The sequence below is a fragment of the Dermacentor variabilis genome, chromosome 2, assembly GCF_050947875.1.
Source record: "Dermacentor variabilis isolate Ectoservices chromosome 2, ASM5094787v1, whole genome shotgun sequence".
In the NCBI taxonomy this organism is placed as follows: Eukaryota; Metazoa; Arthropoda; class Arachnida; order Ixodida; family Ixodidae; genus Dermacentor; species Dermacentor variabilis.
The window spans coordinates 62,511,253-62,536,818 of NC_134569.1; the positions used below are offsets into that span (position 1 = coordinate 62,511,253).

At 41.5% G+C, this 25,566-nt stretch overlaps 1 protein-coding gene across 3 annotated transcripts in view; it reads left to right on the forward strand.

The window, feature by feature from the left end:
- LOC142572000 (neurobeachin-like protein 1) overlaps positions 1-25,566 on the forward strand; it is a 128,990-nt gene that overhangs the window by 18,368 nt on the left and 85,056 nt on the right. For 2 of the 3 annotated variants that reach the window (XM_075680776.1, XM_075680777.1), the window contains exons 11-24: positions 2,695-2,778; positions 2,941-3,039; positions 4,809-5,055; positions 9,527-9,630; positions 10,166-10,267; positions 10,541-10,659; positions 14,063-14,192; positions 15,439-15,558; positions 16,462-16,791; positions 17,403-17,502; positions 18,499-18,587; positions 18,916-19,011; positions 19,704-19,884; positions 21,795-21,860. In XM_075680776.1, coding sequence (XP_075536891.1) covers positions 2,695-2,778; positions 2,941-3,039; positions 4,809-5,055; positions 9,527-9,630; positions 10,166-10,267; positions 10,541-10,659; positions 14,063-14,192; positions 15,439-15,558; positions 16,462-16,791; positions 17,403-17,502; positions 18,499-18,587; positions 18,916-19,011; positions 19,704-19,884; positions 21,795-21,860 — 1,867 coding nt within the window. The remainder of the gene's footprint in view (positions 1-2,694; positions 2,779-2,940; positions 3,040-4,808; positions 5,056-9,526; positions 9,631-10,165; positions 10,268-10,540; positions 10,660-14,062; positions 14,193-15,438; positions 15,559-16,461; positions 16,792-17,402; positions 17,503-18,498; positions 18,588-18,915; positions 19,012-19,703; positions 19,885-21,794; positions 21,861-25,566) is intronic. The other variant, XM_075680778.1, reaches the window with a different exon arrangement.

A 25,566-nucleotide genomic window follows, 5' to 3' on the forward strand; every position in this document is an offset into this window, starting at 1 on the left:
TGATTAATGAGAAAAGTTAGTTACACCTGCATGAAGTAATTTGACTTGCACACTTTAGATTGATTGATGCACTAAAATCTGCTTCTGTTTAATAATTACATAAACAAAATGGATATATTAATTTTATGCCAGCATCATACAGGCACTTTTGAATGGAGCCTGATTAGGATGAAAATTTTTTACCATGATGGTTTCCTTGTACAATGTTGCAGGGGAGCCAGTGGGGCGCACAGATTTCAGTTGTCTTTGGTTTTACTGATCTTTAAGTGCATGTGTGTGACAGTGTTATTATGGGAGTGTTGAAATGATTTTGTGGGCTGGTTTTCAGTCTTTGTGCTGGAACACTTGTGAATAAAATTTGGAAGGAGGCTTAAGCTTCACCTTTAAAGATTCCTGGCTGTGTCTCGTGCTTCCTGGCAACAGCAGCTTATGTAACCATAATGTTGTCATGTAGTAGTGACAGTAAAGAACACAGTACCAATATTGTGAATGACGAAACTAACTTTTATTGGGCGAACTTGTGGCAACAAAAACGGGCTACGCATAAAGCACACGATAGCGGAAAATATTGTTGGCGATCGACGAAATCTGATCAGCGGGTCAAGAGCGTCAGCTTTTATGCATCAGTAATCGAAGCTTCCAGAGTAATTGCTGGTGCTTGTGTGTCTTCCAGAAAGTTCTACATCATTCGCGTCGCGCATACATGAAATCACATTACACAATGTTCGGTGACAGCCGACAGTGGATAGAACCATCGATAACTTTCGAAAAACTTCTGATACATGCAGGCGCATCCTGCGCTGCGTGATAACATTTGTTAGGCAGGGAAACGTTGTCACCCGATAAAGATAAACAAGTACACATGTCAATACCCTATTCTTAAAAGCATCATACCGATGTTACAAACATAACAGGAGAGCGAAACACAAAATGACACTTACTAAACCAAAGTAACAAAACAACAAATAAAGAAAGTCCAAAGTAACACAGTCCAAAAAAAAAAAGAAAGGCCAAAGTTAAGATATACAAACTCTCAAAGTTCGTTAGTGCTGGTAGAATGGCTCAAGTTGCACAACATGGCCTGCTTCAGGTTGTTAGCCAGGTTGTGTGATAACGAAATGCCGGCTGGCACGGCCTCGTATTCAAGTGTACCAATGCATCGGATGATCTTGTAGGATTCGAAGTAGCAGTGTAAAAGCTTCTCGCTAAGTCCTCGTCGGCATATTGGAGTCCAAACCCAAACACGGTCGCCGGGCTGGCACTCGACATAGCTGCGCCGAAGGTTGTAGTGTTGGCTGTCAGTCCTCTGCTGGTTTTTGATGCACAAGCGGGCGAGCTGTTGGCTATCTTCGGTGCGCTGGAGATGGTGGCAACGTCAGCATTTTCTTCGTCAATGACATGCAGCAGCATCTTGTTGAGAGTCGTCGTCAGGTTCCTTCCATAAACCAGCTTGAATGGCATGACCTGTGTTGCTTCTTGCACTGCTGTGTTGTAAGCGAAGGTTACGTACGGCAGAATGGCATCCCACATCTTGTGTTTGACGTCGAGGTGCATTGCTAGCATATCGGCGAGAGTGTTGTTCAGCCACTCCATAAGACCATTCGTCTGCGGGCGGCAGGCGGTTGTCCTCCTGTGGCTTGTCTGGCTGTATTATAGAATGGCATTGATGAGCTCCACCGTAAAGGCTGTTCCTCTGTCAGTGATGAGGACTTCTGGGGCGCCATGTCACAGCAGGATGTTCTTGACAAAGAATTTCGCCACTTCTGCTTCACTACCTTTCGGTAGAGCTTTCGTTTCAGCAAAGTGGGTGAGGTAGTCCGTCACCATGACGGTCCACTTGTTTCCAGATGTTGACATCTGAAAGGATCCCAACAAATATCCATCCCGGTCTGCTGAAACGGTCGGCAAGGTGACTCGATTGGATACATGAAATGAGATTGCACAATGTTCAGCGACAACAGACAGCAGATAGAACCATCGATAACTTTCGAGAAACTTCTGATACATGCAGGTGCGTCCTGTGCAGTACGATAAAATTTTTTAGGCGGTGAAACGTGGTTACCCGATAAAGATAAACAAGTACACGTGTCAGTGTTTTCCTGGAAAGGCTGGTGGCGAACAATATGCACGAAGGCGAGCTTTCTGGTACATTTTTGATGGTGTTGCAAGGAGCCGAGTGGACCATGCTGCTGCTACTAAAGCAGACCTCAAACAACAGCTGGAAAAGGGGTTTGTGTTGGAGTTTTGGCATAACAGAATTATGTTTTCTCGTATGTTCAAATTACAATCCAACGCCACCATGTCTGTAGGTTGCATGTAAATTGTATTTTACGAAATGTTTGGTGCATTTTACTTTGAGAAATTATGGCCTTCATGGTTTGGGATGCGTGATTCGGGATGATTTGGTGGATGCCAACACCAACACTGGATTTTCTGTGACATGGGGCCCTTATCACTATTGCGTTAAAATGGTGCTCATGTTTAAACATGAGGATACACTTCTCAGTCACTCTGAGTGTACAGAAATATATGTCACTGATTATGGTAAATGCATAAGCTTTAACTAAAGCTTGTTAAAAAGGGAGACTGGATTTCATGTTGCTTATGTGTATACTAATGTGCGTGCATCTTTTTGTCCTTTTTACATCCACTGATAGCTGAATAATTCATGATTTGTTTCTTCCATCTTGACAGTTAAAGAGTGGTAGTGCCCAAAAAATGGCCACCTCCTCCGTACGGCTGATTCATGTCTTCCTTTCCAATGTTCCTTTTGCAAAGGTACGTATGTATGCACTCTACAGACTATCGAACCTTTGTTGCATGCAGTAAACACTTATTTGACTGTGGATGTTCAGAATTAGCAATTTAGTTACTGGCCTTTGGTCAGGCCAGAATGCGAGAAACGAAATCCTAGTCAACTTGCTTACTTTCATTTCACAGAAACACTTCTCAAGCATGCAAGGTTACCGTACTCTGATCAGCACGCTCAAGACTATGGGGGAGCCTCAGCAGTGTACACTGGAAACACTTCTTGAATGGGTAAGCTGATTTTTTTATTTCTTTTTAAACATAAGGTTAAGGCAGAATGAATTTCTAAAACTTAACTAATAGTAATAGAATCATGGCTATGCCAGTATCGTCAATTGTTTAAGCAGACTTCAGTGAACTGGTTTCTTCTGGTATAGGTAATTGTTTTGTGAAGCAAACTGACATAAAGCTTATTTATTAGACAGTTTTTGTACTTTAAATAAAAGGTTATCATGTACTGCTACAAATTTGTATTAAGCTTGTAAGTATGGAACCTCTTCTCTAATTCATCATCTACACTCCATACGTGTGCACATCATCATACTAGTATATTTTGTCAGTGGTGTTCTTTAACCTGTCCACGTAAATGTTTTCAGGTATTTTAAAATGTTGAACTACTGTTAGTAACAACTGTTGCTGTGCTAGCAACTGTCTGTCAGGGCACAACTGTCCTGCCAAGCTATCGATAGATAGGCTTTTTGACCCTGCTCCCTGCATTAATCATGTACAAAATGCAAATATAAATTGGAAGTGAAATTTAAATATGTTAGTGTTGCAAGACTGAATGCAATAACGGAGTCTTGTGAATGCTCTGCACTTCTGTTTTTTTTTATCATGCGATACCTGGTTGCAGGGATTCATTCAGATCAGTATTGTTCATGGCAAAGAATGTTACATCTTAGCAATAAATTTGTAAAAATTTGAGCCACCCACAAGTATTGACTGGGAAAGTTGACCACTTTGCTGTTGAGGCCCTGATACGATCTACACTGCAGGCGGTAGTGGCAGCACTTTATCATTATTTCTAGCATCCTCAGTAAGGAGACTAAATAAGCTTTGCAGGTTGTTTGAATATAGCTAAAGAAATGTGGAAAATTTCTTTCAAAGTACTTGTTAAAAATTTCAGGTTCCTGGAGTTAAGCCTGCAGAGTGCACATTTCGCTTTTAGCTTTTTGAGAGTTCTGATCCAGAGTTCATTAAAGTTCCTAAATTTGTGCATTGATAAATGTTTTGAATTTCTGCATCATTAAAAAAAATTTGTGGGCTTTCTGCGCCTGTCCACCATGTTGGCAAACGAGAGACACAAACTACACTGATAGTTGATAAGCTTTGTAACATTATACCTGTTGTATAAAAATAGTACTTCCCTTAAAGTTTAACCAGCTTCTGATTAGATGGCACAAGCAGTCTGCGGATGTTTCACATTTACCAATTATGTCGCACACGGCTAAGTGTGTGCATTGGTGGCCAAACGAGTATACTCGGGCATGGCATTTAGTGTTAAGGCGTGTTTGGGCTAAGCTTGATGGTGACTGTACATGCTTTATGCATGCAGCTGCCTGTGTATGTGTAAACATGTGTACATTTTATTACATTGGGCATTGTGACCTCTACTGCCTTTCTTTGTATTTTTAGTTTGCTCTTGGTGATTATATGTCTTGAATTTGCACCATCAGCTATCAAAAGCATTGTAGCAGAGGATTCCGGATTTATCTCAACCACCACGGTTTCTTCAGGGTGCACTGAAATCTAGACTCATGGTTCCTTTCGAGTTTCACGTCTGTCGAAGTGCAGCTGCTGTGGCCGGAAGTAGTTGGACTGATGACCTCCGTAATTCCAAGTGAACTCTGAACCTTGCAGAAGTATGTTTCTGAGATGGCGCCTTAGAACTGTTACGTGAGAATTAAATTGACTGTAGGTGTTTTTAGGGAGCCCTCTGTCAAAGAAGTTGTTGCCAAGAGGAAAAGTAAATCACATTCTCCTGGTTTTCCTCTGCGCAGCTGGTTGAGGAGACCCCGCGCCTGACAGGGACGTCGTCAACGCTTCGCAACTTAGAGCTGATGATTCACCTGCTGCACTGGCTCCCTCAACTAGAGTCACATTCCCTCCAGCTCTGGCTGGCTGAGCAGCTCGACTCCATGGTGAAAGGGTCGCTCAGGTCGCGCATGGCCTGCGCACGGGGCGGTGTCATCCCAGCCATCATTCACGTGCTGGGCAGGAGTAGTGCTATCGGTGGCAAGGCTGTAGGTAAGGAGTAGTCTCCAACAGGGTTGCTGCATCTTTGTCTCGAAAACTAGCAACAAAATTCCTCATAGTAGCCAAACACTAGCCAGTATCAAGCAGACATTTTTTAAAGAGGGGCCAATAAAGGAGCCATACAATACCTAAATGGTCACCACTGGAGCCCATACTCTGCCCTACTCATGATGGATATGAGTGGCATGTCCAGACAATGACTAGTTTACATGTTGGCATCATGGAACACGGAAGCATGGAGTGTAGCTTAGTGCATGTCAGTGTCATGTTTTGCACTAAAAACACGACCATTACTACAAGATTCAGTCAAGGTAAATTCTTTGGTGCTACTGTGGTACCTGATATTCATTCCAAATTAATCAAGCTAAAGTAGGAGCACAAACATTCATATTTAATGAGTCCCAAAAAAAGTCACTTTGGCACGAAGTAGCTGAACCTGGCAACCTTGGCCCCATTACAGTAGACTTCCAATAATTCGACTTAAGCCAATTAGATTTTTCAATTGCTTCAGTCCTGACCAGAAGTCCTGGTCACCTCCTTATACAGTTTTTTAGGTTGAAACTCGATTTTATTGATCCTGAAATTGATCCTCACTGGTTAATTCAAACTTGACTGGTCAGCATACATGCACTTGTCACTGATGGTGATCTCACTTGTAACCACATTGGCTGCAGCATCTTTCTCGGTGGCGCTTATTTAGGGGACAATGAATGTGTTGGACATATTATTCGCCGATGAAAATGCCAACTTTAGAATTGGGTAAAATGGCCAGATGAGTCTGGGGTGTGTTTAGACATTTTTGTACCTCCTATTTTCATTTGACTAACTGCATAATTAGGTCAGTTCCGTTGGTCCTGTCAAGATCGTATTAGTAGAACTCAACTCAACAATACAGTACAATACAGTGTACAGTACAGTGAGTGAAAGTTGTGCTGTACAATCTAATGAATACATTGTTGTACTAACAGGAAAATTTAGACTTAGGAAAATAAGTAAGAAACGATAAGTTGAGTGCATATTGTACTCATGCTGAAGAAATACGAGGGTAGATCAGAAAGTTTTTGCACCTATTTTTTTAGCCAAATTACAGCTGTATATGCGAAGTCAACATATCCATTCCCAGTGGTGAACCTTTCATGGATTGGCCCGGCTTTATCTGCCGGTAGCTCAGCGGCACGGCGGCACCGTGCTGCTTTAAGTTGTTGAAGATCATGGTTGTTCTGAACACATCGACGGTGCACAGGTAATGAAGTGGGTTTCCTTTTCTATAGAGCAAGGCATGAACGCCCATTGAAATCCTCAGGGAAATGCAGCCCACGTATGGGGAAAGGTGTCTCGCTTTGAGAAGTGTGAGGTGGTGGTATTGTGAGTTTGCAAAAGGCTGTGAAGACTTGCATGACAGTGAGCATTCGGTGAGGCTGCGTGCGTCGCTGACTGACCACAGGGGCATCTCAAATTTAATGCTTCGATGGGACAAATATCTGAACCAGTGTGGGGACTATGTGGAAAAATAGTGCAAGGTATGTAGAACAGCATGTATATCCGTAATTACCTGTATGTACCTTATTATGGCTAATAAAAAATAGGGTAAACAAAAAATTTTAAAAATTCCGTTCGAAATGGTGCGTGGGTTGGGGATCATTCTGCGCATTCTCCGAAGAGAACAGCTGACAGCGCGCACATTGAAGTCTAGAGGGGATGGCCTTTCACCTGGTGCAGCGCAAGCGACGAAGCGTGACTGGCCGCATGCGACACGTACCGACGCTCGCCGCAGAAACAACAGCTGCACTCTATATTGCACTCACGAAACGCATCTCAACCTGCTGCGAAGTTGGTCTCCATTGTACTTTCGTAGATGCACCGGCTGCACGCTGCTGAGTTCCATTGTACGGATAGGTGGCATCTACACACATATCCCAGCAATGCTTTCCTTTGAGCAATAGCCACGAATCTTAAAGGCTATCCTTTTTGGTACTGCGAGCGCCAGTAAACCTCACGGCCGCTGTGTTATAGACATTAGCTGGTGCCGCTTCTTGGCAGAACACCTCGTAGATAAAGAGCATAGCCTCCAACATGTAACATGAAAAAACTAAAGGAAAAAAATACGTAGTTTCACCCGAAAGGTGAAGCATCAGTTGCGATAGCAAATTAGCAGACAGTTGTATGAAGTAAGGATAGTATGTTTATCGGCCTTATGAACTTGTAAACATTCGCTTGCTAACTAAAATACTAAGCGGGGTGTCAGCGTGCACAGCAGACACGAACACATCATACCCGATAACTACGGACACTCGCTGTCAAAACGCTGGCGTGAAGAAATGCAGCAACAGCAGTGAGCAAAGCGACATTTGTGCTGTTTATCGCTTCAACGCAAAGTGAGCGCCGAGAACATACAGCACCCACAAAGCTACTACTGCAAGTTGCAAGAAGAAGCTGCAACTAGACTCAGCCCCCAACGCAGATCGCTCTCAAGATGTTTCCGCGCGACTGCGCGCAGTTGCCACATGCGCAGTTGCAGTCGGAGAGAACACGTAACCCCGGCGCCTCGCAACGTTGGGTGCGTCACGTGTGAGAGGAGACGGTGCGCTTTCTCTTCACACCCATTCCTTTTGCATCAGCGACATTGAGCCGCGATTGTCGGCTCCCCTTGCACACTTTCACTTGCACATACAGCGTAGGGTGCGCAGCGAGAGTGTTATCGCCTTTGGACTTTATACGGAACGCCATGGTGACGCCGACACCCATGCCGACACCAATGCCAATGGCAGAAATGCGCTTGGAGTGTCCATATAGTTGCTAATAATGATGATGATGATGATGACGATGATGATGATAAATGAACACGCAGCACTGCGTCCGTGTTTTTATCTTGAAGGTCTTGAGAGAGGGAGCACCTACCTGCAACAGACGGCCGTAGATGGAAAGAGCAAAGCTGCGTGGCGATAATCGTCACCAACGTGCTTTTGCGCATGAGCACTCTCCCCATCCACGATGGCACGGAGTTAGAATTATCAGTGGCGGTACAGATTAGTGAATCAGCGGGATGTATTGCGTAATGCTTTCAATACATTGTTGGACAGACCGCAGCGGGAACTTCGAATTATCTGAAATTTTGAATTAAAGAGTTGTGAATTAATGAGCTTTTACTGTACTGGATATTGGATGACCCAGTGATTCTTTTTTTATTCTTGTGGCTCACCAGGATCTCTTCATTCATGAACTCACTTGAAAACTGCCTATAGCCTTTGAGCGACCAGAATTGGGGGAACCAAGCTCAAGAGCACCGACTTTTGGTCTAGTTGGTTACGCATAGTCGATCACGGTCAAGTGCGCACAAACAAGGACAAAGTGAGGAGTGGACAACACAAGCGCTTACTTCCAATTGATCGTGTATTTACAAAATTGCATCATATGAACACTTTCCTTCATGACGTCACAAGACCGAAAGGCCAACATCAGGTGGCCATTCTCAGAAACTTAGTTTCTTTGGATGACAGAACCAATCAGCCAAGCAGCCCAACTTGTTATTGTAATAACCAAGGGAAGCCAACAAATAATGAAGTATAGGGGGAAAAAATAGCTGTGTTTTCTCAAATTGAGGCATAGAAATAATAGCAAAAATAGAAATGAAAGTGGAAGAAAACACATATTTCTGCCGGTGGGAGTTGCACCTACAACCTCCGCATGATGCTTGCGAATCTCTAACATTTGAGCTACAGCGGTGGCTGTCCTCCCATCCACTTCCTTGGGTACCAAATGCTCTTGCATTAGGGGCCACACTTTCTTTCACAGTCTCGACAGGGTGCAGTGCTTACACAGGGGTAGGCCACTTTGGCCTAATTTTTGTGGCCGTGCATAATCCACTTGATCATTGTGGCCAAAACCCTGACCAATATTGTTTTCATAATGCATTTATTTGTTCACAAATGCACAATCATGCACCTAGTGCCTGCCTAGTCTCATCGCTGTCACTGCTAATCACGCTCAGTTTGGCAGCACATTCGTGGATATGTGCTGTCATCCCCCATGCCATCCATGGCATTAGATAGGCTTGTGGCTGTAAAGTGTTTCAGAACAATAATCTGAAGACACCGCCCTCCCTTCACATGCTCAGAATCAGGGAGGAGACAAGCAGCAGTGACTTTTTTTCTGATCCTACTTTGTTGATTTATTCATTTTTCTCAAATCTCAGGTGATTATGTTGGGGATGTGACTCTTATGTGAGTGCGGCTCTTACTAGAGTGTATGTGGTATTTGTATATGTAACCTAGTTAGCAAGCCCTGCTTACAGCCCTTGTGGTATCAGATTCCACCGATGGCAAGTTGTCTTCCCTTCCTTTTTCATTATTATTACTACATCTTGATTAAAGAAAATACACTTATTCTACACTTCTACACTTATTCTTACACTTCACTTGGCCTATATTCTTTGTTTTGCTTATGCCTCTCTTTGCACCACCAGGGCAGCTCCTGAAGTTTCTGGTCACGCTAGCATCCTGCTCCATTAGCACATCGGAACTGAAGGGACTCTTCCACTTGCTGCGGCCTAGCACTTCTGGAGAACAGGTTAGCTTTCATGCCTTCTTGGTGATTTCAACCCTAGCAACTCACAAATGTCATTACAGAAATTTTCAATATGCAGAAATGGTATGTAATAAACCTCTGTATCTAGAAAACAGGCTAGAGTTTAAAACAAGTCTTCCCGACTCACTTTTTTGTCCTTTTTCACTGTCTTTTAATGGAACCTTTTGTTGGGGCAGTGGGACTTCTAATTAATTGATATTCCTCGCCTCTTAGTAGACCTTATTGGCTATTTACTGTATTGTAGACACATGGGCTTGCTAGTCCATAGCACAAGGTCGACCAGGTGTCCTTGATTCAATTGTGGTCATGCACATGGTGATGTCATTTTCTTTCTACAAATGTTGTACTTCATGTGCAAGAGATTTTGTTTGTGTTTGTGCATGTTCATATGCAGTAAATTATCGTTTCCTCCATGTATCATTATTCATTCAATTTAGGTTGGTTCAAACATAATGATATTGATAGTTCCAATAAATATTGCCCGTCTTAGATATTAATTGTTCTCTTTTCCCTTCAGCACCAGTACACACTGCCATTGATGTATGCCCTGTCAAGCATGGTGAAAAGTGATGGCTGGCTTGGGGCATCTCACTTCTTTGACTTCAGTGACTTAGATGAGGTGAGAGGTGCTTCGCTGAGCAGCACTGTAAGTGGGGACCAGTATTGGCCATACGTTGGGCAAATGTTGTCACTGCAGCAAATGTATAACTCCACATTAAACTTGCACTGGGCAAAGTTTCTGTGCTGCCAGTTCTCTTGTAGAAGCGTTTATTCATTGCTTGACAAAAACAACTTGCCATTCTCCTTGACAAATAATCAAAATCCTACAGAATGCGGGCTGTGTGTTTACTTATTGGTCCTCTCAACATATCCTTATACTTTTGTTTTGCAGGGAATTGTCATTCCAAACATTAAAAAGTGGCCTGGGTCTGGGTTTGCATTCCATGCATGGGTACGCCTGGAAAAACTGAATGTTCGCAAGGCAGCACCGTTCAGGAGACAGCTCTACAGGTAGGAGCATCCAAGAGGGTTCCACTGGTGATTGAGCATTCAAAGCATAATTATGTCTGCGTCAGGTGGCCGTCATAAAGATTTTTATGCTGCATACCTGCCAACCTGGGAACATTAAAATTCGTAAAAATCCTGTGAACATGACGAAAGGTGGGGATAGGGGGATGTAATAGCATGCATTTGGCAATGAGCACATAATTTTACGGGACACATAAATGCTTTATTAACGATTATTTATAAAAAAGATTAGGAACAGTAGAAACTCAGACATCCAATGTGTCAGGACAGAATGAAAAAAAGAAAAATGTAACCGAAACATTATTTATTATTTTGTTTCAGAGTGAGACTGAAATATTTCTGATCAGTTTTCAGTTCGAGGTTAAAGTCAGCAATCTGAAACAACCTACTTTAGGCAACGTCAGAATTAGCATGTATATCTCGGGCAGGGATAGTTCGAGCGATAGCCGGTCGAGCGCTCCGCTAATCTAAGGCTGTCACTCAGTGCACTACCAAATCAGCATCATAACAAAACCCAGGGCCTGTGTGCTGAAGAGCTTATCGTTTCATTTTCTACGGGTACAATGCTTTGTTACCGAAGTTCCATCATTCGTTTATGTTCGTTTAAGTTCGTTTTATCAGAACAGTGATTTCGCATTTTGGTGAGTACACTCCATGACGTGCTGCTTCTGAGATCCTGCTCAGTGCCTTGACTCAAGGCACTAAGCATGATCTCAGAATTCGTAATTCACTTATTGAGAAAAATAAATAGTACATTTTTATCATTACATTGTTTCAAAAATTTTGCATGTGAACCAAAAATCATTATGAACCGTTACAGACCATTTTTTTTTTGTTCCGGAGCAGAACCAGAATTTTGTTCCAACATCCTGAAAACAATCCAGTAGATAACAGCGATTTTTTCAGCAACTTCGCTGTTGCCATTTCCGCCTGATTCAGGAACTTGTCTGAATATCCTTGCTTGAAGCAGGTGCACCTCTAGTATATGGCATTTTGTGCTGCCCCAAAAGAGCAAATAATTATAAAGGTACAGTCAAAATGTCTTTATTGGACAAATTTTTTTTTTCTTTTTCTTGCGTGTGCAGCCTCATGTTTCAACACTTTCAAAGCTTTTTTCCGAAGAGAATCTTTTTCGTAAAACTTGACACAACATTAGTAAAATAGTAGAATGAGCAAAAATTCATAAAGTTCGCAAAAAGTTCAAGAGAGTTTGCAGGTAGTATGTTGTTATGTATGCTTTGTAGATGCAGACTATCTTTTATATTCCTATTCCGATGTTTGTAATTGGGGGAGCAGTTCACATGCAGGAGCAGTTAAAGCCTCTAATTAGAGTAGATTCATTTATTGCTATCAGACAACACAGGTGATTGCAATTTAGCTCTATCTCTGATTAAAAACTATTTATTGATTCTTGAATAAATATTGTAAAATGGCTATAGGAACAGTTTGTTTAATCTGATGGCTTATCTCTCCCAAATCTTTTAATTTAGTAGCACTATAAGTTATACTCTTGCTAATCATTACAGTACACATAACAGTGTAGTGTAACAATTAGTAACAGCATACTGTACACATTGTACATGACATTTGAAGCTTTTAAAGATTTTGTAAGGCAACATCTTGCAGTTTCCTAAGCTTCATTAGTGCAGGCATATTATGCACTAAGGATTACACGATTTGCGGATTTACAGTTCACAAATTATAATTATTAACAAGCAGTGATTACTCGTCTTCTTAAGAAGGGTACCTGGCAAATAACCCTTTAGCTTCCAAGGACTTTTTGCAAGAACGACTCAAATATACTGATTGATTTTATTCTTCCTAACAAATGTTTACATTAAGAAAGAGCCAGAAATATACAGTAAAACCTCATTATAATGAAGTTGAATGAGGAGACAAGAATTACTTCGTGTTACTTTGTTATATCCATTATTGCATAAACTGCAATATCAATCTCTATGGGGATCATAAGGGGACATTCATTTACGTCTTTATATCTATTGTTTCATTATATCCAATTTTGTTATAGCAAGGTTTGACAGTCCTACTGAAAATTGTTATTTCAGAAGGCTATAAAGAATATCTTGAAAAATAAAAATAATTACTTCAAATATTTGCTTAACTGCAGTAGTACTAATAAAAACTTCACTGTGGAGCTTCAAAATTTTCAGGTTAGCTTAAAAGGTCGGTGGGTTCTTTGCAGTAAAATAGAGCTCTACTATCACTCTGATAAATGCCTGTATGACATTGCTTCGACTGTTCTAAAAGTCAGCCTCTGTGTGGTACCCTTCAAAGAATGGAATAGTGCACCATTCTTTGCACCAAGCCCTAGTTTTCTTTTGAGTGCTTCTCTTCTGATTACCTGAGGATCGTCTTGAGCATAGGAAGCATATCCATGTTGATTTTTTACTTCCAGCAGTTGACTTAATGTACTTGGTAAACTGGCGAGCGAGAAGCTGAGAAGTGAGCAGCTGAGGATGTGCATCTTTTTTTGAGGTTGAAGACTGGTGTTTTCATCAATGACATCATTTTGGAAAGCTGGTTGCCACTTTGAAAATATACTGCTTTGGTCAGTCAGCTATCATGCAACAGAGGAAAGGTGCTGTGGTGAAGCCGACCTAACTTATAATTGGTGAAGCTGAACTTGTGCTTGCAGGTTTTAGTTTGGACGAATCCAGCTCGTCTTCGATTGGAGCGATACAAATATAAACTAAAAATACAATTTTTGGGTCGAAAGTCGGCCCGGAAATCATATATTCAGTTTTATAATTGTCGCGTTTTCAAGGACCTTGTGCACCAATCTACAAATGTTGGCTTCAAAATGCCATTTATTTCACGTGTTAGGTATATAAATTAACAACGGAAACTCCATGCGCGTGGACCTTTAATTGCACAAATTACAGCTTATAACCTTTATTCTAAGTTAATGGTTTTGTCAGCTTATGTGCTACAAATTCCAAGAGATTGTTTTTCGAAGCAGACCCAGTTTATAAAGATATCCTAATGAGTAAGGGCTCTAAACAGTACAGCTGGAGCAATTTAGCCGGCAGTTGCCGCCAATGGCTGGCCAGCCTTTACTTTTCTGCAATAGGCTTTACTTCTTAAAGATCATCTCCGCATAAGGCAGTTCTTCTTAATGTAGATTGTTTGAGTGCCTCACACATATATCTTTGTAGCCATTGTCACTTATCCTTCTGTGTGCAGTATGCATGCTATGAAGTTGCTGTCATCAACTGTGGTATTTAAGTCAAAATACTGCCTTTTGATTGTACTTTGACCACACATACTAACATTGTTCTAAGCTAAGAAAAATATTGAGAAATGTTTGCTAGTCATACTAAATCTAGTACCGCATGACTTTTCTTACTGAGTCATGTTGTTTCAGCTTTACAAGCCCAAATGGGACCTTGGAGTCATTCTTCACTGCTCAGGGAAAACTAGTGGTTGCCATTGCAACAAAGAAAGACTACTATGCTGTTCCTGTGGAAGGTATCACCTTGGATGATGAGACGTGGGTCAGTTATCCCTTCAGTATTGATTGCTTCTACATTGCCTTCGTGCATCCGGCGTTTGCAGTAGCCAGCTTGGAATCAGACTTTCAGTGTTAAAACCTGCCCTCTGTAGATGACAGGTGATCACTGTTTGTACTGATAGTCTCTTCTTCAAAGATGGGCAATTATATACACATTAAAGCAGCGCTGTTCTATTGTGAGGAACATGAAAAGGAACATGTGAGTGCATGCTCTAGCATGAACTGTGGAGGCCTGCTGTTGTTTACAAATCACCCTCTTAAGGGCAGTGATGCAGCGGCTTTGTAGCTTTTGCAGCAGCTTTTGTAGCAAACACTATCATAAACACTACTGTTCTTGAACCAGGAGGCTTATGCCACAGCGGGCAATTCTCCCAACAGCCGGCAATGCAAAAATATCCTCCTGAACACTGAGGCCTTCACAACTTGCACAGTGCGACAAAGGCAGCCATATGATAGGTGCATCTTCATCTGAACAAGCCTGCTTTCAAAGGCAAGAGCACCTCTCATATGTTTCATGAATGCTGAGCAGGTCAGTTGCCTCACACTGACCAGAAAGCAAAAAAAGTACTTGCTGCATCTGCTATTCGACAGGAGCCTCGCACTCGCACAATTCAAAACACAAAAATTTGAAAAAAGAAACAAAACACCAACAAAAAAAAAATCGATTACAAAGCTAAATGTTTTCGGCATGCCCTTTTAAAAAGCAGCGGTCGCAACAGTTGGCATCACACAGCTCTATTGCAGTTGCACATTAGCATCACTTTTGCCTCACTTGTTTGCCATTACCTCTGCAGTGCTTTCTCTGCTCCAGGGCTTGTCATGTGGCACTCGATAACTGATGTACTGCCAAATGCCTCCTAGATTAAAAATGTGTGATGTCATAGAACACTGCATCTGTTAGCAAAGTCAGATGGCTAGTACTAATCGTTAAATTTGAAGAAACTGATATTTGCCCCCCCCCCCCCATATTTGTATTATACATGAGAATACACTCAAATGTTTAATTCATGTCTATAAACCAACTTCTAATTATTTTTTAGTGTTTTAGAAAACTCTGCTTGACTTTTCGTTGTTCTGTGCATGATTCAAGCTACCCGTCAAGTACACTATCAGCTGCTCACGTTCATTAAACCTTTGTCGCATCTTTGTATGTTTGTTGGATTTGTAATCAAAATAAATTCAAATATCTCCCTCTTTACATTTTTAGTGGTGTTTGTTTAACTTTTCAGCACAGCGTGGATGTCTGCCACACACCAGCTCGTCGCCCGTTCACTAACAGCACCACCACAGTTTTCATCGATGGACGGCAGCGTGTCAGCGTACAAGTGAAGCTGCCTTCACTTAGTGAGGTTAGATGTGGCATTGACTGTTTAGTCCAAAAGCTGAACTTTCTACACTTGACATTTTACAAACACATGTTTTCAGTGCATGCAATCCAAATTTCAGCATGCTTGCATTGCGATAGCATTTGCTTTGCTTTTTCAGATGATGGAAATGCTGCAAGTGCATTTAGTTGGCTCGCAGTAATTATTGCATTTCATCTTTTCATCTTCTGATAGCATGCAGGTGTGAGTGTGCATATGCATGCCTATCCGAGCTATCTTGCTTCTCTTGGGCATTTAGCATCATTTGGGTGTCTTTTGGGTATAAATTTAGTGCTGAACTAAATAATGTGTACATAGCTGCATGCATGTCACCCTGGAATGTGTGTGCGTTATTGAATGAGTGACATAAAGGGGCTGCCATGAGCTTTCTGCATCAGCACTATGGTTGGACTTATTAGCTGTATAGATGGTTTGAATGCTTTCTTGCGGCAGGTGGTGGATAAATTGTTGTTTGCTTTCTTGTCTTATTTAAGCAACTGCAGGTGGTGAAGAATTTTTTAGACATTGCCTGCATTACGCAACAATTTCAGTTAGCTCAAGCTTTTCAGAAACTGTTTACTGCAGCACTTTAATACTCTTGTACCATATGTCATAATACCCTGTAATACCCTCGGGTTCTGAGAGTATGAAAATAAATAAATAAATAAATAAATAAATAAATAAATAAATAAATAAATGAAAGAATTCATGGGTGAGGGCAGCCATTGATTAGATGGAGTAATGGAATTAGGAAATTTGCAGGCATAGCGTGGTTTTGGTTGAGGTAGTGCGAGGTCTAGTTCACTATATCTGAGGGAGACTTTCAACCTGCAGTGAATGATAATATGGTCAACGAATACTTGCATAAAATGGAATTTCATGTTGCAGTTCTCGCAGTGTCATGTTGCGTGTGGGAACTCTAACGAAGCATCTGTGTTGATTGGTGAGAGGCGGTCGGCCAGTGGAAGGGGCTCTGGCGACAGTTCTACTTCTACCTCAATCGTCGAGCACAGCTCTGGGGCTGGAGAGGAGCAGCCAAGCCAAAATGCTGCAACTGGTGGCTTCCTTAAGAACAGTGCCCTTGGGTCGTTCCTCAGTGGCTGGGACACAGACAAGATCTTCTCTATGGCCCCGAGTGTCCCCGCCAATCTTAGAAGTGCCTTCAATGCCGACCCTGACCCATCTATCTGTGTGTCACCACTTGAGTCACACGAGCAGGTGAGGAGTTGTGCGCTTGATATCACTTGCAGCATCATTTAAGTTCTAGTCAATAGTTGCAACATCACTGCATACCACTTCTAAGTTCTTAAACCAGGGCAGTGAGCATGAGCAACAGACAGCTGCATTTTTACGCATTATGAGTAGCTTTTCGAAAACACATCACCGTCTGTTGTTTGGAAGATTATGTTCTAGTAGTGCACAAGTATTTTCAAACGAGACTGGCCATTCCGAGGAAGCGGTGTGCCTACATACACACGTGTTTGCAAATTTTAAGGCTCATCTCTGCAATACAAATATTCACCTCAAATGACTAAACCACCTCAAAGCTCTATAGGACTGGCATTAGTGACATTTACACATGAATTGTGGCCTAGGTCAGGTCAACCTCTCAGCTTTACTCTCATAATACATCCCTCTATCTCCCTGGATTGTGGCCAAGGAATTGGAGCACAATATCCTACGACATGCAGTTTTTCAGTTGCCCCTATGTGTTGACTTGACTCTTTTGGGTGATTTTCACTCACATCCCTTCCTTGCATGTTTGGAATTTGTAGCAAGGTCACAATGATCAGATTGTGTTATGTTCACTTGTGACTTGCTTTTTGTAGGTTTGGGGTTTGTCCAGAGGTCTCAAGGGACAGATTGGATCACTGTGCCTCTTCAGCGAGCCTCTCCAGGCATCTCAAGTGAAAATGATGTACACTGGAGGTGAACATTTATAAAACGTCTGCTGTTCTGTAGTTAGATACACAGAGAACTTGTTAAGTCTTCTAATCATACTTTGATGGCTACTGAACATTATGCCAAGAATTGTGGGCTATGTATAAATTTTCACTGTTGCTATCAAAATAATCAGCCTATTTAAGTCCACTGCAGGATCCACACTGCTCTGTACTGCACCAAACACAGGCATTCCATACCTGCAACATTCCTAATCACATCAGTTCACATGCAGTAGAATATCGTTAATTCGAACTCCATGGAAGACTGGAACTTTAGTCAAATAAAACAAAGTTTGAACTGAGGAGAGCCCAATGTAGCACCTGGTCAATTGTGTGGTTCAGCACGCAAAACCAAAAATATCACTGGGCTTGCACTGAAAAAGTCTTACCTTTTCCCCATCAGTGTGTGAAATGTGCCAGAAGAAGCCTAGGTTCCAATAAAGTCGTCAAAGTGCGATAAGATCATGCCTCACGCATCTTTTACTGTGGGTTCGAGGGAAAATGTGGGAAGGTGAGCTGAAAAGGATGGTGGCTTGACGTGCTGTACTATAGCGTATGCAATGTTAGAGATGACGAGATCGAGCATGCGCTAGGAAATGGACGTAGGTGAGCGTGCAGTAATGTGATCAAGCTCAAATTAAGAGAGAGGGAGGGGGGCAACCGCTGTTGCTCGTAGATTCCTGTGTTGGGTGCTGAATTGCACAATATCTCGCAAAAGCGGTCTACTGAAAATACCACTCCTGATATATTGATCTTCTGCGAGAAATTGAGCAGCTACTGGTGGGGCCTGTTTCGAAAGGCTCTAGATCGTTTGTGTGTGGCCAGGGGCTTATATTTTTGTGAAATCACTTATCTCAAAACTCCACCTCTCTAAAAAATTTTCCCGTTTCCTACAAGTTCGAGTTAATGGAGTTTTACTGTATCTTCAAGTGAAGTATAGTTGAACCTGGAACATTATACGTATTTCTTTTTTTCAAAACAGGCCCCAGGAACTATACGTTATTCAAGAATGAAGACTCTGTAGAAGTTGCAGAGCTACTAGGAAAGCTAGTTCTTTACTATGATGCAAAGGTATGGCTCAATCACATGTCGTATGTCTTTCTATCCTTACATCTTTCTTTCAGTGCCATTGGCAACCGTCTTTGTTATCAGTGTTTTCCCTTTCTCAGTTCTCACAAGCATTTACTTATGTGGAAGCATTGCAAGCTTTCTTTAGTAGCTACTGATGTAGTAGAGAAAGGCACTAACATTTCTATGCAGGAAAGTTTGTTGGAGTGCATGTCTCATCAGCTCCTGTCATCTTTGGCCTAGATTTGTTGTGTTTGCTGCATTCATTGTTAGTAGTCTTGCTCTTTATTTTTTGTAATAACATATTCATTAAATGTGTTGTTTGATGCAGGCGTCTGTTAATGGAACATGTACAAACCTCGCCCCTTCTTCATCGCTTTATGATGGCACATTCACTGGCCGCTACTGTCATACACAGAATGTCAAGGTATGTTTTGCATTAGCAGTTTGAGTGAAGCATATTGATAAATTAGTTCAGCTTCGTAGCTGTGGACGATGCGAGTACTTGTGTGTTGAGACTGTGACCTTTGGTGACTGCACAGTGAATAATTTGCTAGTGTTTTCAGTACAGTATCAGTAAGATGAATATTGAAACACCAGGTGATCAATTTCAGTGCTTTCTGAACTTTGTAGCGCCGTCATATTTGCCATTATTGGACAAGGGTGTTTAATTTATAAAATTTGTGCCTTCTTGGAATAATGTAGTTCTTTGCAAAGTGAAATTGGGCAGTCCTGGAAGGCAAGCCAAATGAATGTTAGGGGTACCTTCCACTATTATAAAGAAGAGCCCCTTTATGGCCTGATGGCTAAGCTTGTGTTAAAGAAAAGGATGCTACAGAAATCCACAAAATGAGGGAATCATGAAACAGGTATGTTTCAGGTATGTATGAAAAGGTATGTTTCTTGTCAGCAGGTGGGAGTGAAGGATACTGAATACTGAATGAGAAAACAAAGTTTAGCATTATGGCTGTGGGTGATGTATTTTTTTATTATCCATCGTACACAATTCGTACACATCGTACACAGGAAGCAACATTCAGGCAGATGCCAGGTTTTCCCTTTTACAAGTCACTGTACTTTTAGGCTGACGATGAGAACTAATTTGACCTTTTTGAACAGGATACAGTCAACTTGATTGGTGGATTCCCGACACTATACGTTCTTCTTGAGAACTCTGGGAAGCCCATTCCCAAGTGCTCTCCCAGCTTTGAGGCTGCTTCTACACCTTCCAGCAACAAAGCCTCAGAGGAAATTGTAGATGACTGGATTGTAGTGCCATCATCCTCATCATCTTTCTCTGGCAAGTCATTTCTTAGAGGATTTTTTAGCTGCCATTTTGTTTTTTTGTTTTTTGTTGTTCTTAAAATTTATTTTGCAAGCCAAGGTTTTACGTATATTGGATTAGCCTATGGGAATTTAAGGACTGGTGGCTCAGGGCACTTATGTTAGAGGTCGCATGGATATCTTTTGACCCAGAAAAATGTGCTTAAAGATGCATAGTAAATGTTATATTGTAGATAAACAACAAAATTTAGTGGGCAGGAAGACAATGACATTGTTTTCATTACACTGTTGCTGGTCATTCCTTAATGATAAATTTGTACTTTTTATCTACGAAATGCCAAACCAACAACTAGACTCCCAGGCTGTGTTTTTAGTATGTGACAGTTAATTTCCTATGTGAGTCACAGAATGTAAAAGTTGAAGTACTACCTATGTTATCAAACAAACTCATCTCTACAAAAGGTTAAGTATCAATGATGAGCAAAGGTTTGGACATACATAACTTAATATGATTGTAAACTCTATGTGGTTGACTGACTTAAACCTCAGCACCTTCAAACTGCAGCCACATAAGCATGACATGAAGGGCATCCGGTGACATAGGCAAGATTTTTCTACCATCCACTATATTCAGTGATTCTTGGTTGTGCTGACTGGAGCGCAAGTATCTGTATAGGCAGGAGACAGCAGGGTAGCTAGCGTGAGTACTTTTACCCTATCCATAAAAAATTTCTACCAGTCCCTATGTGGCCAAAGACAAAGAGCCAATTTTGTGTTGAGTATGTGCTCTTTGTTGCTTCATATGTGTATTGCCTTCTCATTTTCTCACCTATTGCTCTTTGATAACCAGTCCTATTGTGTGTGGAATGCAAAGGAACTTAGGAGTGAGACAAGTGATAGCTTATTGTATTTAACCCCCTTTAACAGGCTTAGGCTAATCATAGATATACATACTACATGGTGAGCTTCCTCTCATGCAGTGTGTAACCATTTTATAAGTGTTATCATTTTATGATGCCATATGGTAACATGCTGCGTTTATTGGTGGCCTCTCATCTCACAGTGCTTTCAGTACTCCTTGTAGTTAAAACCTGTAATAGCCACAGTAAATGAGGATGTAAAGGATTATTTCATTGTAGTGCTTCTTGTAACCCACATGAATCTTTGTGTTATGTTAAACTCTGCGAATTGTGTTATCAGAGCAAACTACAAAACTGGGACTTAGTTCCATCTATGAAGGCCTAAAACACATCTATCTTGAAGCACATTCAGTTTCTTGCATTGCAAGCAGCATACAACCTTATAAATTGTGCTATAGTTATTATTTTAACAGGCTTGACATTAGTACTTTTCATTTTGGAGAAGAGTGAACCTCAGTTATCATGTTTGTGTAAGCTATCTGTGTGTTCTCTTTTGTGTTTTGTGTAACATCTTCAACAAGAATAACAAAGGTTTAAGCCTTATGTTTACAGTTAAAGCATATTATAAATGCAACCATGCTTTGAACCGACTCTGCTACCTTTGAGACACACAGGAATACCGACAATGCTAACCACCTAGGCATACAGGATTTATGTGACAGCAACTACTGGATCATAATTTGAGCAGTTATACTTCAATAAAATACATTTTTTGCATGGCAGTAGAATTGTGCCTGGCTACTGAAATGAGGGCCACAGTGTAGTGCTTTGTGAGATTTTGATTTGCATGGTTGCATGCCTGTACCGATAATGAGGGCTGTACAAGATTCACGAGTCACTCTCAATGGCATCAGTGTTGGTAGCCACCACATGAAACGTTACTGACAGCAGTGTATGTGAATGTTCAGCATGGTTTGTAGAGCATGTACAGGCCCTGTTTCGCTCGCCACCTTGTTGATATGCGAGCACGTCTGCACCGTGCACACCTGACTGTTTCTCTGCTTAGGACCGCAGTTCGTGCTGCTGGATTTGCTGCGTGAGACGGAGGGCAACCCTAAAACACTTGCCAAGGGTCAGACATGCCATTACACTTAACTGCTGCCTGCAATTGCATTCATACTCCCAGCTTGTTGTGGGGTTTGCATTTGCTTTGTTTGTGTTTCTCTTGCTTGCTGCTGCTGCCTCTCAAAGGGATTCTGAAATGATGTTTACATATCGGTATTGCACAAGCACAGATGATGGAATATGTTCCAACCAGTGCTTTTAGATTACTGCACCATGCCTGTACAGCAGTACAGCAGCCTTCCCTGCTTATTGAGTTAAGTACATAGAATGTGCCATTACGTGACAGACAACAGACAGAGCGAGAAGATTTGGAAGAGCTGAGAAGGTTGATTTCTAGTTGCAACAATACGAAGCCAACAGACAATAGAAAAGGGTCACATGCAACATGACCTTCTAGATTGGACACATTTAATCTTGGAAGCTGTCACACTGAGGTCATGCCACACATGACCACTCTGTGTTGTCTGCCATGTAGCGACAAGCTCAGGAGAATTTGTCCATGGAATGGCAAACTGCAGAAGGAAGTGTCATATTTCTGCAATGCTCCAAAGCAGAGTTTGAAAACTGACCAACGAATGTAATAGTGTTGATTTAGATCATAAACCTGCCACATAACTGCCAAAGCAAGAATGGTGGCATGGGGGTACATGGCACCTCCCAGTCCCACATCTACTGTTAATTTGGTGAAGGTTGCGGTCACAGATTTGCCTTTCAGCTTATGTGTCCAACTAATGCAGTTGTCTTGAAAAGGCAAGTCATTTTCCAATATAAGACCACTACTTCCTTTCAGTTATGGTCAGTACTCGAGCTAATTAAGTGTTCTATAAGGCTTTGTTGAGAGATTTGACAGCGCAGGAGAGTTTGGATGGTTCTTCAATGTTTCTTTTTTTATTTTGCTTTTGAAGTTGATTACATAGTGCCCACACATGATTTATATGCACCATGTGCAACAAAATATCACTGCAAAATGAGAAATCATATTTACTGTTATAGGTAGACTTATGTCAATTCCACTCTGGTTAATTCAATTTTTCAGTTAATTTGATCCTGCCTGAAGGTCCTAGCCAGCACCCAAGCATTTCTATGGGTCAAAACTTTCATTATTTTGGTTCTAAAATTGGTCTTTGCTGGATAATTCGAACATGATAAGTCGGTACGCATGTGTCTGACCCCTATAGTGACCCCTATAGTGACTCCTTTAGTGGCAGCATGTCTCAACTGAGCTTTGGGGACAATGAATGTGTTTAACACACATCATCTCCCATCAAAAACTCCTTTTATTAGCCTGCCCTACGAAGATTTTCGAGCAATAACGGTAACTCATTATTTATGATTATGGTATATTTACCAGACCATTATGCGTGGCCTTCTTTTTTTTCCCCATGAGAATTGGGCCACAAATTGCCTGCGCCGTGCAATCAGATATGAAACCAAAACTGCATTCAGGGGGGGGGGGAAGGGGGGGGCGTTATATGTTGCACCGCATAACATGTCTGTATTGCGGCGAAGCCGAAATAAAAAACAACCGTGCGGTGAAGCTGACTTTAGGACACCAGCCGCCATTGTGCAACACATATCAGACCCTTGCCCATTTTTCTTGCTAAAATAACATGTGCCCGTTAGATTTATACATTGTTTAAGAGCTTCAGTGTGATTTCTACATTAGTTTTCTGCCTTAGATGCATATAAAGCGGGTGCACATTTGATTCGGAATCACGTTAAAATCGGGCAATTACTGCCAAATAAATTGGTGACGATTCTTACCATTTCTTTCTACATCTCATTTAATTTGGCCCACCAGATAATTTGATCAAGTTCGTTAGTGCCATCAGGGTCGAATTAACGAACGTCAACTGTATTAGTGCCTTTAAGGAGCATGCAGCATCATCAGCCCATACTATTTAGTGTCATCTTGAGCACAGCAGTCAGCCATCATTCAGTTGTGGGACTGGCCAGTGGTTTTAGTGCAGTAGCTATTTCAAAAGTGCTGTAAATACCTGAAGTACTCGGCAATAATCTGTGACCATAACAAACTTTCGAAGTTGTGAATAGTTTTGGGCTGCAGTTGTAATTATAAAAACATTTCAGGATTTCTGCTAATTGTGAAGCTTTAAGATGGGTTTTGTGGCACATAACTGAGAGGAACTTTCCATGTCAAACCTTATAGAAGTCTTCTGTTTTCTTGCAAGTGTAACATTTGAACACTCACATTTAATGTAATGCAGCTGGTAGTTGATGGCCCACAAAACATGCTATATACCTTTGTCACATTGTTCATTATGTGAGCTTTGCTTTGTGTGTCGTGTCATGCTGGGTCCAGGGGTGCTCTGTGGCTGCATGATGTGGCTTTTCTGTGCATCTTGGCTGTGTTTATTATTGTTTTATTGTCTCCTGTATGTAATACTTGTGTTGACCCCTTAAACACCGAATTATAAAACTGAAAAGGCACATTCAAAACATAAAATTAATTCATTGTTGAATAGAGACGATAAACTCTGAGATATTTCAATAATTTATTGGGCCAAGTTTGACCAATGTTGTCACAGTAAGGTGCTACAGAATTGAGAGGATGTGAATAAGCCATCTTACTTGGGACTATGATCATTTCAGCACGTTTAAAGAGCACTGAAAAATGCCAAGGGCTTCGTCATAAAGTTCAGTCGATCTTTTCATTCTATTCACTTGTTATGCTTTTGGGTGTAAAACGTAAAACTATTCTACTGTTTTTATTCCAAATCTGCCATTAGCTCTCCATGATTGGTCAAACTGGCTCGTGCCTTGCCCATATTCCCGACCCAGAAAATGAAACATGTCTTGTTTATTTTTTGTGTTGTTGAGCTAGCTTAGATTGCTCACATTAGCAAAAATGTCAACAATGAAAAAAAAAATTTGATAAAATGAGCTCGACCTTGCAGTTTGTTTATTCACAGGTGAGTCTAGCTTCTCCTGCAATGCGTAAAGGCCAACTGCCACAAAACTTAGGACTGCGCAAAAAGCCTAGCTTAAGATAATGCAGATGTAGCGAAGCCTCCGTGCAAAATTTGACGTTTTTGTATATGAGCAAGAGTGTTGCAAAAAGTTAACAAAAATAGCGATTTTTGATGCTGAAACTGAAAGAGGCTTTCATTAGCGCTCGATGGAAGTGATGCAAGACCTAACGCCCGGCTCCTCAGCGTGGCCTCTGTAATCTTGGAGTCCACACTGCTGCATAGCGTAGATGCCACAGCTGTTGTGGGGTGCTGTGACAAGCTCTTTCCTCGTGTGAGACGCTCAAACTACCGCATGCTCTGATTGGTCTCTGTGGTTCTCCAGGCGTGGCACTGCAAGCCAGCTCGAGCGCCTGGTGTTTCAGCTGCCTGCAGCATGCTGGAAAATCTTGCACGTGGCGTGCTGGGACTTGCATTATGGTGACCCCACCAGATGCTCACATCGTTTGCTCACATGCCATTTAAAGGCTGCAAAAAAAAAAAAAACTATGCAATTACCAGCTCTGCGGCTTTGCCAAGATTGGTTCAATGGTGTATTCTACTCATTTGTAACAAATTTAGCCAAAGTGAAATTTTGTTGCAGTTGGCCTTTAAGGGGAGACTCTCCTCGAAAAAAAGATTTCTCAAATATTTGTACTAGAGATTTGAAAATCCACCCACTTATAGAGCATTACAAGCAGATGTCAAATATGTCATTAGTTTCTGTGTAGCTGCTATATTCTTGAG